The sequence below is a fragment of the Rattus rattus genome, chromosome 1 (assembly GCF_011064425.1).
Source record: "Rattus rattus isolate New Zealand chromosome 1, Rrattus_CSIRO_v1, whole genome shotgun sequence".
Classification (NCBI taxonomy): Eukaryota; Metazoa; Chordata; class Mammalia; order Rodentia; family Muridae; genus Rattus; species Rattus rattus.
Window position 1 is genome coordinate 48,065,955 of NC_046154.1, and position 15,016 is coordinate 48,080,970.

Consider the following 15,016-nt stretch of genomic DNA (forward strand, 5'->3'; position numbering starts at 1 on the left):
CAGCTGGCTTCGAGTCTCCAAAGTTTCAGAGTCTACTTTTTTTTTTTTTTTCATGAGGAGGAAAACGTGAAGCCACGTCTGTGATCTCAGCACTTGGGGGTGGGAGGCAGGAGCATCAGGACTTCCTTCCACCCTCAGCTACATGGCAAATGCAGGGCTAGCCTAGGCTACATGAAACTGTCTCAAAGCAATAAAGCGAAAAGAATTGTTTGAACTTTGCTCTGATGCAAATTTAATAGGAAAGTAATGTCACCTACTGCCCAGCCCTCAGATATATAAATCTCTCCCTGAGAAGCCTTATTTGTCTGGGGCCCTAGCATACATTTTACAATTATATCTCATTTTGAGAATCCTTGTAAATATTGACTGGGCAGATGGCGGTGCCTGCATAGCACAAAACTTGAGGTGGGAAAGGCCTGTGGGAACCTTTGCGCTGCCATTTTGTAGACTTAGACAGGCCATTTAACCTTTCAAAGATAGTTTCTGTACTTACAAGATGACTACTAGTCGCTACCTCATTCTCTTAAGAGTTCAGCTGCATTCTGCAAATAAAATGCTTGAAACGGTGCCTGGGGTACAAGAACCACTCAGCAGCCTGTTTCTGTCATTGTGAATTTCACATCTGAAAAATGGGGAGGAAAAAAAAATCTCCTAGCCTGCCAGGGGCAGGGCCTTGGAGAGCTGGGGAGGAGCCATCACTTTATAACTTTCTAGCACACCAAGTCCCCTGCATGTCACTGGGGAGACAGAAAGAATGTGGTCACAGTGGAGCAAGGGTGACCAACACGTAAGTCAGCAGAATCAGGCCCGAGGGGCGAAGTCTTCAGGCTCCTGGGGTGCTAGAGATTCTTCTGGAAGTGGCAGGGACTGGGAAAAGACTTAGTAGAGCAAAGGAGGAAAACTCAGAATGTGGTGTCTACCAGGTGTAGCAGAGATGGAGATGGAGGACCAGGAGTTCAAGTCCAACAGGAACATGCAGAGTTCAAGGCCGTGCAGGGCTACGTGAGAACTTGTTTCATCCTGTCCCCCACAAAAGGCGAACAAAACAAAAATCAAAAACCACCACCAACAACCACAACAATAAAACCAAGAGATAGTGGCCCGTATCTGTAAATATGGGACCAGGAGATAAAGCAAAGAGGATTCCAAGCATGAAGCCAGCCTGATCCTTATAATAATGGGTTCCAGGTCAGCAAGATCTACATAAACCATGTCTTAAAAACACATAGGGGTGGGGTTGGGGATTTAGCTCAGTGGTAGAGCGCTTGCCTAGGAAGTGCAAGGCCCTGGGTTCAGTCCCCAGCTCCGAAAAAAAAGAAACAAAAAACAAAAACAAAAAAACAAAAACAACAACAACAAAAAAAACATAGGGATGGGACTGGAGAGATGGCTCAGGTTAAGAGCACTGGCTGTTCTTCTAAGGACACAGGTTCAATTCTTGGCACCCACATGGCAGCTTACAGCTCTCTATAACTCCACTTTTAGGGATCCAACACCCTCACACAGACATACATACAGACAAAGATAAACAAACAAAAAAACCACTCATGCCCATAAAATAAATAAATCATTAAACACAAATAAAGGGGGTAGGCATCCAAGATAAGAGAGACCCAGCAAGTGTAGGCAGAGGTGGTGGCTGGTGAGAAGACTCAGCAGGTAAAGGTGCTTGCCACTGAGACTGATAACCACTGAGTTCAAGCCCCAGGACTGCGCTTGCTGAAAAGAGAAAACCAAGTCCTTAATCTCTGCACTGTTGCAGCAGCACTCAGGCATAAAGACACACACAGACGAACAGGCTCAGAGGCCAGGTCTCATGGTGGGACTGGCAAGTGCAACAAAGGTCCCCCAAGGGTCTTTTTCTTGTTCAGGGCCGGACTCAGCTGCGGGGAGGGTGAGCACTCACTGGGTAGCATTGACTTCAATTGAGATGGGCACATTGGGGCCCTTCAGGATGTCAGCATTGATCCACACCGGTCTCCGAATCCTGCCAGCCTCAGTCAGCTGTCGAAGGAGGTCCAGGGAGGGGCCTACAGCCTTAAGACTCTTGAAGTCCAGTTTGATGCCTGCAGGAAAGGGGCAAGGACTGGAGAACTGGATGCCGACTTGCTGGGTAGAAAGAGCAGGGAACCGTGGGTGGACAACTTTGAACTAGAGAGAGCCAACACTGAGAAGAAGGGCTCCCCACTTCATCCCAGGTGGGTAGAAGCAAAAGTCAGCTGAAGGCCTGGGCTGGTGCGGGGAGACTCAGACATAAAAAAAAAGGGCTTCAGTTTCTGGACAACACAGACTCTGGGGACTCTGGACCACAACAGCCTGTGAAGAATCCAGTAGGCCCCCAGGAAGAGAGGTCTGAGAGGTTGACTGGATAGCAAAGGGACCCAGTGTGAATGAATGCTGATCTTAAGTGTAGAGACAAGAGATGAGGCTTCCAAGTTAGAGATCCTCAGAGCCAAGCCAGGCCGAGAGGAGTCATGGAGGCGTAAACAGAGGAGTCACAGATGTGTGTGGCAGTTAACTGAGGCTGCCTGTCTGAGAAATGATGTGACGGGAGGGGCAGTTGTTGGGTGGATAGGGAGGATGAGGGGGAATGTGGTTTTAGGGCAAGGCCTAGGTCCAGACTGGAAAGGAGTTGGAGGGATCAGGGTTTGGCTCTGAAAACATATCTACCATGGGGGAACCTTTGACCCTGTCTGGCTCTTTGCAGTTTATTCCCACTTTCATGTCCCTGCTTTACCGTGGGTTGTGGCTCCTCTTGCCCACCTCACTTAGCTCTCCCTGAGCCTGAGTGATGGAAGTCTGGGAAGTGAGGAGCTCAGGGTGGGTGACTTCACCTCACCTCCTAAGTGACAGAGGCCTGGAGAGCCGGTAGGGCTGGGAGAGGGATGGCTTACCCTTCTGAGATGAGGCCAGCACGGCTTCCAGCCACTCCTTCAAGGCGTTGTCACTGTAGATGGCTGGAGGATGGGCCATAATGGGCACCTCGGTCTCATTGGCTGTGTTGAACCCCTCTACGGTGACATCTGCTTCTAAGACCATGACATCGCCTATATTTATAAGAGGCAGAACTCAATCAATGCTCTAAAACAGTATTTATTGTGTGCCCGCTCACGCACCATGGCTCGTGGGCAGTGGTCATAAGACAACTTGTAGGAGTCAGATCTCCATCAATTGTGCGGGTCCTGGGGCTCACACTAGAATCACCAGGCTTGATGCCTGCCTTTACCCCATGAGCCACACAGAGGCCTCTCAATCAGTACCTTTTGTTTTTTAAATGAATCGCTAGCTGCTCTGGAATTCTCCCAGACTGGCCTCAAATTCAGAGATCTCCTCTGACCTCTGAGTGGGAGGCACCAGGCCTGACCCGCCTTAGTTTATTGATTACGTTTTATCCCTCTTGAGTAGATTTTGAGTCAGGATCATCTGAAAGCCACGGCTGCCAACTTAACTGTCCAGAATGGCGGTTTTGGCTGGTGCTCCCCCCACACACTATTCTACTAGCTGTGTCCTCACTAGCAACTAAGGCACCCAGTTAACTCAGGGGAACCCTTGGGTTGAAATAGACCTCAGCCCTCTGGCACCAACTTTAACTTGTACAATCAAGTTTGGAGCGAAGCTTGATTCTCATCTGTCGCTGCAGTTAGGCCAGTCCTCCATCCTGGGGCCTTGGCTTAAACCATCTCTTCATAGGGAACACAGCTCTGAGTTCTCCCTCCACAGTAGTGGAGCTGGCTAACACCTGGAACACTTCAGAGACGAACGTGGGCAAAGGAAAGACAGCACTGCTGTGCTGATTCACACCTGTGTCCAAGCGTTAGAGACGGCAAGGCAGATCTTGCTAGAAGTTTGAGGCCCATCTGGGATACAATTTAAGTTCAAGGTCTGCCTCGGCCAAATTCTGAGATCTTGTCTAAAAGACAAACACAGCAAACCCAAGTGGGACGGCTCAGTTTTCTGTGCTTAAGTGACTTCCTACATGTATGTGCATGGACCACCTATGTCCCTGATGCCAGTAGAAGGTGGCAGACACAGAGAGCATCTGATCCTCTGGAACTGGAACGACAGACAGCTTTGAGCTGCCATGTGGGTGCTGAGAACTGAACCCAGGCCCTCTGCAAAAGCCACAAGTGTGTTTAAGCACTGAGCCTTCTCTCTAGCTCTTGTGCCTGAGAATTTTATCAGGTTTCTTTAAAATTCAGGTGCTAGAATTTAGGAGGGAAAATGAAGTCAAATATAGGCTGTTGCGATTTTGTTTGTTTCTCGGGACAGTCTTACCCTATTGCCCTGGGTAGGCTGGAACATGCTCTGTAGTCCAGGCTAGCCTATATGTCCCATGGGATTATGTGTACCAACACACCCAGCATCTTCTGCTTTTGTTTTGTGGCCCAGGCTGGCCTGGAACTTGCAACTCTCCTGTCAGACCCCAGGGCCAGGATCACAGGAGTGGGGGGCGCATCATCTATCCTACCCCCCTGCATTATTACAGTCTGTTTGAAGTTGTAACTACTGTCCTCACTGGTGAGGGGACAAGTCCCAGGCCTCGGAACACCATCAGGGACCTCAGAAACCATTGTGAGCCCTGCAGGCTCATGGATGTTATGAGATGAACTTTTTGTGACTAAAACACAAAGTTGTTTTTTTTCTTTTCCCAAGACAGGGTAGTCCTCACTGCTCTGGAACTCACCAGACCAGGCTGGCCTTGAACCTCCTGAATGCTGGAATTAAAGTGCTCTTAACCTGAGACATCTCTTCAGCCTGTATAAATTTTTTTTTTTTTTGCCTACTTGGGCATACAATGGTTAGAGACCATGGTTTTGGAACATAGAGAATCTAGGCTTGAGAGGGGTACCTTGAAGATATTGGTATGGCTCAAACTAGGTGTGGTAGCACACACTAGTAATCCTGGCACTTGGAACCTGGGGGCAGGGAGGTTAGAGTTCAATGCTAAGCTGGGTGTGGTGGTGCATGCCTTTGATCCCAGCACTTGGGAGGCAGAAGCAGGTGAATCTATGTGAGTTCAAGGCCAGCCTGGTTTATATTAGTGAGTTTCAAGACAGTCAGGGCTACACAGAAAAACTTTGTCTTAAAAGACTTCAATGCGGGGTTGGGGATTTAGCTCAGCGGTAGAGCACTTGCCTAGCAAGCTCAAGGCCCTGGGTTCGGTCCCCAGCTCCGAAAAAAAGAAAAGAAAAAAAGAAAAAAGGAAAAAAAAAAAAAAGACTTCGATGCTAGCCTATTAAAGAATGAGGGTTGCTGGGAGGTAACTCACTCTTGGAGTGCTTGCCCATACATTAAGACCTTGGAATTAACCTCCAACATTGCCAAAGTGCATTCAAGCAAGGCATGGTTTATGTCTGTCATCCTAGCAGGGAACCTGCCGTTGCTTTGTAAGTGGGATGAAAACAGATTGTGCTCGAAATCTGACTGGCCTCTCTGAGGTTACTACTTACGTGCCATGTCCTCCGGGAAGGTCCTTCCCTTTAATACTGAAGGTTGTGGACTTTCCAGAGGCTGGACCTGGGGGCTGACCAAGGAAGTGAGAGGAGCTTGGGTCCTTAGGATGGCGCCCCCAGAGGGCAGGAAGCATGCACCTGCCAGGCTCTCCACTCACCCACCATTGAGTCAGGTGAGCATGGCGGTTGGGTATGCAGACTCTAAATCCACACACCTGAACGCTGTGTGACACAAGCCAGATTACCTGACCTCTCTGTGAGAATTAAATAGTAATGTATCCCAAGTTAGGCATTCACTAAGTGTTAATTATTATTTACACTTACCTAGGGTAACCCGGGACCATCTGGTGTATTTCTGCTGTCTCAACACAATTACTAATAATGACCTTGTTTGTATAATCAAGCATGCCCTGGTTTGGATGACAAATGACTCACCACCAGGCCAGGAGGGGAGGCCACTTGCCTGGAATCAATGCTGGCACTCCCCAATCCCATCCCCAGGGTCTCTTTTAGCCCAGGCTAGACGTGATCCAGGATGACCCTATCGTCTTCCTCATCATTCCTCTCCTAGTGCTGGGATTACAAATGTGCCCCACCATGCCTGGCAGAGTCCTGGCAAGTATAAAGGCAAACTTTTTACGCTGCCCCCAGACCTGTGCTGGCTCCTGGGCTATGTACCTGGACATCCAGTCTAGTCCACCCTAACTCTGCCAGCTCCCTCAGAGGCCTTCCCCAGGGGCCTGGCAAGAAGGAAACTGGGCCTCGGCTAAGGGTAGGTGGGATCCTGATGACTCCTTGTGCTTTGGGTGGAGCTCAGTGGTAGTTTCTCTTGGCATCCCTCATGCCTTACCTCCTACTTCTCTCTGACCTGGCTCCCTTGTCAGGCAGGGTAAAGGGCTTTCTGTTCTCCAGTTATAGTGTGTGTGAGCGTGCGTGCTTGTGTCGGGCAGAAGCTCACCCTTCTCCAGCTGAGAACCTCCCAGCACACAGAGGAGAAGGAAACGTCTTTAATTAGCGTGCATCTGTGGCCTTTCACTGATGCTTAAACAGGCCCAGGCCCAGTCAGAAATATTTCATAGCTTGTATAGCAACAGTCATTGTCATCACCTTGTCCCTGTGACAAGTTGACCATCCCAGGGTGGTCTTCTCATCCCTACCCCAAGGGCAAACTTTTCCAGGAGCGATGCAGGTTTCCCACAAGCTAAACTTTGCGGGCTCCTAGTTAAAAGACAGTTTCATCTTTAGCCGGCAGAACTTGCTGTCTATGCTCTTTTCCAGAGAAAGAAGAGGCTAGTGGTGTAAGAGACAGAAGTCGTAGGCAGCTCAGTGTTAGCACTGTTTCAGGCAGGAGACATTTCTCTTTCCTGTGTCACCCAGTGACCCAGGGTGCAGTTGACGTTAAGCCTTGTTATTCTCTTCTCTCCTTCACTCCTGGCCTCCAAGGCTCAGCCGTCAGAAGACACAGCTAAAGTAGTGTGGCCGGGCCTCTCCCACTTGCCATTTAGGCCTGCCCTCAACTAGTTCTTTCCAGGCCACATGTCAAGCCTGCTTGCTTTAGGGTGACCTACCAGAGCAAAATCCATAGTCTGACGGCCAGGCCACCCCCACTCCCGGCCTCTGTGTGACCCTGGATGATACTCCAGGGTCCTTATCTGAAACCAGATCTCCCTCCTTTCCCCTCCTCCCATTTCTTTCTGACAAAGTCTCGCTATGTAGCCCTTGCCAACCTGGAACTAACTAGCTATCCTCCTGCCTTAGCTTCCTGTCTTGGGTTACAGGTCACATCCACAGTGCTGAATGGGGGACCTGTACTTCCTGAAGCAAACCCAAGCTAGGGTCCATTACCCCAGTCCTCCATGACTTCTCAACAGCCCCCAAAGAGAATGTTTCCCCATGACCCAATCCAGGGACTCAGATTACAGACTTTGGGGCTCACCTATTTTGGCCTCATCTCTCTGACAGCAGAACCTAGTTCACCTAGTTTCTCTGAGCTTCAGTTTTTCTCCCATGATTCCCATGAGCAGGTTGCATGGGTTCCAGAGGATCTCCATGCAGTGTGAGGGGAGTATGTGCCTGTCACTGACAAGGACACCATGATTGTTTGGTTGCAGACTCTAAGGAGGTGCTCAGGTGTCCCTTACAGAAACACTGGCTGTCAAGTTCACATCTCTGGCTTCTTAGTCCTGGAAGTCAGAGGCCTCTTTAGCAAAGACCGTCAGCCCCTGACAGGCTGAAGGAGGGTTGTTGGAGTGAATACAGTATAGCGATGAGTCTGGAATTAGCATTTAGCTCCCTGTTCCCTCAGGGAGACTGTGACAAGCAAGAGGGTATTGCCATGACCATGGTGTCAACTGTCCCCTGTCCCTGACCCCAAACAAGGTGGCTAGACTTACTGTTTAGGGCGGCCTCCATCTCTTTCTTGCTGTTGGCTGCGTGATACCAGGTGACCAGCAGGCCATCCCGGTGGCTGATCTGACCTATGTTCTGCAGGTAGTCCAGCATGTCTGCGTCAGGACGGCAAACTGCATCGTTCTCACAGCCTGGAACGAATGCCAAGGGGCTGTTACACTCATCTCCTGCTCAGCCCAGGATGCTTAGTCATAATCCTATCACCCTGAATCTAGCATTCAGTCGGAAGAGAGACAGCAGGACCTGCAGTAAGATCCAGGGAGTCTGGCCTGGTGGTACATCCCCTGACCCCAGTGAGGCCATGCAAGGCAGGAGGATTGGCAGTAGTCTAAGACCAGCCAGTGCTACATACATAGTAAGCCTCATATCTTCCATATGCTTTGCTTGTTGTGGCATACACATATCTGTCATTCCATCACTAGGGTGGGTAAGGCAGGGCAATCAGAAGTTCAAGGTTGTCCTTGGGTACACAGGGAGCTGGGGACCAGGCTGATACATGAGTCCTGTCTCAAAAGTCAGACAAGCAAGGGCTGTGGAGATGGCTCAGCAGGTAAGGGCACTTGCCTCCAAGGCTGATGGCCTGCTTAATCATGGAATCATGGAACCCCACATGGTGGGAGGAAACAGACTCCTACAAACTGTTTACTCTCTCTCTCTCTCTCTCTCTCTCTCTCTCTCTCTCTCTCTCTCTCACACACACACACACACACACACACACACACACACACACACACACACAGAGTCAGAATGCAGCTGCATGGCTTCCTGGGGTCACAGAGACCCTCTCATTCATTGGCCTTAGATCATCAGGAAAGGGAGCACCTAAAAGAGAACAGGGCATTTAGGAGGTACTTGGAGGGATGGATGTACACTTGACAGGAAAAGTGCATAGACGATTCTGGACTGAGAGAACAGTGAAGGCTTAGCTATGGGAAAGAATTTGTACAAAGGAATCCATTGCCTGTCCTCACAGAAAGGAAGCTACCTCCAGTGGAGGGACCGGGTCAGTGGACCATGCTCCCTGGAGAGTCGTTTAGCAAAAGCTCTCGGACTGCAAAGAGCAATGGCTGGTAAGAGCCCACTAGAGACAGAGCCCCTGCAAGGATCTAGGAGAGAAGCCTGAGACTCTGAGAGCAGTGCTGGTGGGGGACAGAGGGGAAGGTTGGGGAGCAGAGCTCCTCAAATCAGGATAGAGGTGTTTCTGGAGGACTGGAAGGCCCTTTTATCAAGGAAAGATCGCAGAGACCAGCGGGTATGTAGGAAGAGTGTGAAGGCTGCTCAGAGTGCTCAGTCTGAGGAGGCAGGAGACTCCCAAAGACAGGAGTCTCTCTCAGCTAAAGGCTAAAATTCAGTGGACAGGTAAAGTCAACGGCCTTCTGCTCTGGACTTGGTAGGATAGAGCTGGGTACATAAGCAGAGCTCAGTGAGGTAAGAGATGAGAAGATGGGTACAGGGAGCAGAGAGGACCTACCTGGTCGGGTGCGCGGATACAGGGTTAGGCCCAGGATCATCGAAATGGCCAATACCAGTGTCACGCTGACACTGCCAGCAAGGATCCACTTGGTCTGGCTGCTGGAGCAGCACTTCTTGCAGGACATTGTGACCCTCCCTCAAGAGACTTCTCTTCAGGATCCCCTAGCCACAGTCCCTGAGACTCTCTGCAGCTGAGATCCAGTGGGAGGCTGGAGCCTGCAGCAGCATTTAACTCAGGTCTGGCCACTCCTGCTGCCTGGGTGGAGAGAGCTCAGAAACCCTGCCCTCCTCCTAGCTCTCATTTCCCTCACCCATGCAGGATCTTATCAGGCTAAGCAGAAAATCCTGCCACCTCCCAGATGAACTTGGAGCATATCAGGAAGCAGTGGAGGATTGGATATAGCCCCGACCCCTGGTGCAAGGGAACGAGGCTAGGGATCTATTCCAGCTGGTCTGGGTTTCACGGTGGCCTAGAGCAAGCCAAAGAGTCCTCCCAGGCCTTGTTGTACCCCCGTGTGAAAGGAAGCAGCTGAACTTGGCCATCTCTTTACTCCTCAGTCTAGACCGTTCTGCTGTGCTCCAGGGAACCCCTCGGTCGTGAAAGGGTTGGTGACAAGAGCAGATTAGATCTGCCCTAGGGACATGAATTTCCCTTTATCTGAGATGGTGGCTGATAGACAGGAGTGGAATGGGAGTTGATAGCCCTGGCATGTGGACCTGTGGGAGTGCAGGCCACCTCTGAAGCATGGGCAGGGCTAAGTCACCTGATTAGGCAGAGAGGGTTCTAGGGGCAATAGAGGAGCTTAGAGGAGTCAAAGAACCAGCCGTGAGAGTGTGTGGAGGAAGTGCGGTTTAGTGGTTAGGAGACAGCAGGGTACCGGGTGACAGGTGAATGGGTAAGTGAGGGGGCTCTCTTGGTAAGGCCAACAACAACAAATGAAATGTAGTTTTTGCTTTTCTTCTCCACCCTACCAGGGTTTTTCTGTGTAAGAACCCTGGCTGTCCTGGAGTTGCTCTTAGACCAGGCTGGCCTTGAACTCACATAGGTCCACCTCCCTCTGCCTCCTGAGTGCTGAGATTAAAGGTGTGCACCACCACCGCCCTGCCAGATAAACTTATGTTTATTGTATGAGATCTGTTAGACAGTGCTCTGTCAGTCACTGTGGAGGTCCTAAGAAAGCATCAGATCCCCAGGAACTGGAGCTATAGGTGGCTATAAGCCACCATGTGGGTACTGGGAATTGAACCTGAGACTTCTGCAAAAAACAGCCAGTACTCTTAACCACTGAGCTATTTCTTCAGGCTCCTTACTTTTATTTTTGAGCCAGAACTCCTATCTAGACCACACTGGCTTGAACTTACAGTAAGCCTGCTACTTCAGATTCTCAAGAGCTAGGATGACAGATGTGAGCTATCATGCCTGGCTTAAGACTTAATTCGTCAGGAGGGCCCTCCATGTTCAGAAATGTAGATTATGTGGTAGAGAACCGAGCTCAAGGCACCTCAGCGACTTAGCAAATTTGAGGCTCTCCTGGAAACCACGAGACTCGGCCTCAAAAATTAAAACTAAAACTAAAAGTTCTGGGACTCTTAATGGCAGAACATTTGCCTTGTGTGTGTGTGTGTGTGTGTGTGTGTGTGTGTGTGTGTGTGTGTGTGTGTGTTTTCAGTCTTTAGTGCTGGGGGTGGGAAACAAAAGACACCTGGAAACAAGTACGGCTCTTATAATGTTCTATTTCCTTTCTTTCCTTTGCATGTAATGGTATATTCGTGTGGTGTGTATATGTGCATGTGGTCTGTATGTGTGTCTGTGTATGTGTGTGTGGTGGCTAGAGGTTGACATCTGACATTTTTGATGTCTCTCCGTCTTCATATTGAGGCAGGGCTTCTCACTTGAAGCTACAGCTTGTTCACTTGGCTACTCTAGTTACTCATCTTGTTCTGGGTCTCCTCTGTCTTTGCTTGCTCAGCGCTGGGATTGTAGGCAGGCCGTCATGCCCATCCAACTCTCACACGGGTGCTGAGGATTTGACCTCAGGCCATCATGTCTGTACAGCCAGCACTCTGTTCGGTGAGCCTTATCCCCAGCCCCACCAAAGTGCTAAATCTACTTCTGGGTGCTAGTCATCTTGTGTCCTCATTAAGAATTCATCAGACATGACACAGTATGCTAAGTCTTCTGCATGTATCTAATGCTGTAGCACAATGGCTGAGGCAGGGGGATCATGAGTTAGCCTGGGCTATGGAGAAATCCTGTCTCAGAGAACAGAACAAAACCGGGGCTGGTTGTAGATGCCTTGAATCTCTGCACTCTGGAGGCACAGGCAGGCTGATCTCTGTAAGTCGGAAGCCAGCTTGGTCCACTTAGTGACTCCAGGCCCTTCCATGGCTATCTGGTGAGACTCTTTCAAAATAAACAAAATCAATCAATCAATCAATAATGGGAGCAGGGACTAGCTGGATGGGCGGATAACGGCAGACTGTGAAGGGGCCCCTGCATCAGTGGGGAGAGACTGAGACCTTTGTTGTCAGAAAAGTTCCCTTAGTGCAGAAGACAGATGTCTCGAAGAGGACTGTGCCTGTCCTACGGAACACCCACTGGAAACCTGGCCAAGGGCTGGGGCTCCCATGATCACGAAGATACGATTTACTCTAAGGAAAAAAAAAGTCTTCTGGGGCTGTAGTTTATTGGTAGATCACTTGTCTGGCATGAAGTAAGAGCTGGGATAAATTCCCGGGCTTGCAAACAAATTAAAAATGGAAGACATTGAAAAGCTGAGGCTGGTAGTGTAAGACTGTAACCATAGCTACCAGGAAGGCTGAGATGCACAATCACAGGCTCATGGCCCGAGTGGGCTACAGTGAGTTCAGGTACAACTTAGACTTTGTTCCAAAATACAAGGTAAAAGGAGGGCGGGGGAGCAGCTCAGAGGCCACACTTCTGGCATGCAAGCTCCCTCCTGCTGCATCCCAAGAACTATGAAAAATAGGAAACCACTTATTCTACGGCAAATATGAGTGAGCAAGGCTTGGGGACATGGGTTCAAGTTTCCCTATATGAAAAAGGCTGCACGGATTTTGGGAGTGGCAGGAAGGGCATCACTGTATTTATAGAGCGCACTGAGGCTGGAGCAGGGTAGGGACCAGGGTAGAGGCTCTCTGATAGTATTCTTAGTGTTAGAGCTGTTGGGGGGCTAGCCATGTTAAAGTGACATCTTCTAAGATTTTCGTGGAAAAGTCAGGAAGATGTTGGGTCATGTATAGGTGGTTGTTAGTAAAAGCAGCTAAAAGCCAGGCATGGTGGCACACGCCTTTAATCCCAGTACCTAGGAGGAAGAGGCAGAGCATGGCCAAGTCAGTGCTTCTCTCCTGTCCCCTCCCTCCCATCTCCTTCCATGTGTGTATCTGAGATAGTGTTCTAGAACTCACCATGTAGACCAGGATGGACTTGAACTCACAGAGATCTGCCTGGCTCTTCTCTCAAGTGCTGGGATTAAAGGCATGCTCCACCACACTCAGACGTAAGGGATATTTCTTTATTATTATTATTTTTTTTTTAATTTTATTTATATGAGTACACTGTAGCTGTCTTCAGACACACCGGAAGAGGGCATTGAATCCCATTGCAGATGGTTGTGAGCCACCATGTGATTGCTGGGAATTGAACTCAGGACCTCTGGAAGAGCAGTCGGTGCTCTTAACCCCTGAGCCATCTCTCCAGTCCCAGTAGATATTTCTTAATGCCAAGTGCAAAATAAAGGGAGGAGTCTTTGACTAGGGAGAGGTACAGCCTTCCAGAAGGTGAATGTCTGTGGGGCTGCTGTGTGCTAGTTTATTGAAAGCACTAGATATGATATGTAGCCATAAATCAGATTGCCTTGGGCCGGGTGGCAGGAAGCTGCTTCTCTTGTCTGGGTCCACCTGGGATCTCCCGTGTTTAATAGTCACAGTGAGAACCTGTCTGTTGTTGGAGGCGGGGAGGGGAGTTGCGGATGTAGCTGATCTCACAGTGGCAGCATCTGAACCCTGACAGGAAGGACCCCCCTTTCGGTAGTTCTTAGGGTTGGATCTGGGGCCTCTCACACACGAGGCAAGGTCTCTACTAGAGAACTTAACTCTTGAGCTCCTTTTACTTTAGGAGTCATCGTCTCACTAAGATGCCAAAGTGACCTTAGTGAGACAGCATCTGGTGACCTTGACTTTTCTGAAGCCCATTCAACTTGTAATCCTCCTGTCTCAGCCTCCTGAGTAGCTGGGATTACAGGCCTTTGTGTCTAAGACAGAAATACACTTTATAGATCATTGCTGGCCTTGAACTCATAATCTTCCTAGCTCTGCCTCTGGGGTTGGGGTTGGGGTTATAGGTATGTGCTGTGGGTAAAGGACTCTATTATTTTATGCGGGGAGGTATTTTGCCCACACTATGTCTATGTGCTATGTGTGTGACCAGTGCCCAAGGAAGCCAGTAGCGGCCATCAGCTGAGAAAGTTACAAATCATCGTGAGCCACTGTACAGGTGCCGGGAATCAAACTCGGCTTCTCTGTCGGAGCAGTCAGTGCAGCGAGCCACCTCCCCAGTCCCAGGAAAGGCTTTTCTAGGCCAGAGAAAACCTAGCCATGTCTCTAGGCTGTGGGAAAGGAGGAGAGAAAGGAGAAATTCTGGCTGACACCAGTTCCTGAAGCAACAGGAGGGAACAAAGGAGCTTGGCCTGAGTGTGGGGAGGAGCGGGAAAGGTGAAGGGCTGGGGTCAGGGCAGGAAGAGTGAGTCCAGGGTAGACGGGAGAGCACTCAAGAATGCCAATCAAGAGCCTGTGAGAGGATTGGCTAATAAAGGCACCTGCCTCAAGCCAGATGACCTGAGTTTGATCCTCGGACCCACGTGGTAGGAGAGAGAACGGGTTGCAGCAAGTCTGACTTCCATATGCTGGAGTCATGTGTATTATACAGTGTACACACATATGCACACACAGAATGAATAAATGATCAAAACAACCCCATGTCTATCGTTCACTGACGGGAGCTGAAGATGCTGAGGACACTGAGACAGTCTGATGAGACCAGTCCTTGGACGACGTGTCTCTGAACGAAGGATGCCTCACATCTAAGAATCCCCAGATTTCCCGACTTGAGTCCAAACAAGAAACACGACCTCATGCATAGTTTCACTCTCATTTTGTGATCGGTGCCTTCAAAGTGTTTCTGTCCTTTCCTAATCATTTACTTACTGCTCATCACGAAAACCATGTTCTTGGAAGAGACAGCCATAGGGCCTTACTCTCACCACAGAATCTAGTCACACATGGTGCATGTCTCTGGGCCCTGTGCTTCACCCCACCCAGCCCCACACGTTATCAGTCCTTGGATGAAGCAAGGTGGGGCAGGGGAAAGATCAAAGACTTGGGCTCATTGGTGTCCTGGCTTTTGACCTGTCACAGATTGCTTGGCTCCAAAGCACTTGCCACCCCACCATTAACAGGTATAAGGTCACGGGAGCTGTCCTGGGGTTCTTTGAAGCCCCCCCAACCCCGAGAAGCAGCTTTCATTTGAGTCAGGTCCTGTCTAAGTGTAATTGGGGAGCTCTGAAGACACATTTCTCTTTTTAAAGATTCCTTTGTTCCTCTGCATTGTGTGGGCAGGAGCAGGAGTCTTATTGGCTGGGGGACTTCCGGATCATGGTGAC

The 15,016-nt window shown here is 49.7% G+C and overlaps 1 protein-coding gene across 1 annotated transcript in view; it reads right to left on the reverse strand.

Moving 5' to 3' along the window:
- Positions 1–9,492, reverse strand: part of Fam151a (family with sequence similarity 151 member A) — a 12,611-nt gene extending 3,119 nt beyond the window's left edge. Inside the window, exons 1-4 of the mRNA XM_032901075.1 lie at positions 9,334–9,492; positions 7,847–7,993; positions 2,895–3,047; positions 1,907–2,066 (exon numbers count right to left, since the gene is read on the reverse strand). Coding sequence (XP_032756966.1) covers positions 1,907–2,066; positions 2,895–3,047; positions 7,847–7,993; positions 9,334–9,460 — 587 coding nt within the window. The 5' untranslated portion in view covers positions 9,461–9,492. The remainder of the gene's footprint in view (positions 1–1,906; positions 2,067–2,894; positions 3,048–7,846; positions 7,994–9,333) is intronic.
- Positions 9,493–15,016: the final 5,524 nt, after the last annotated feature.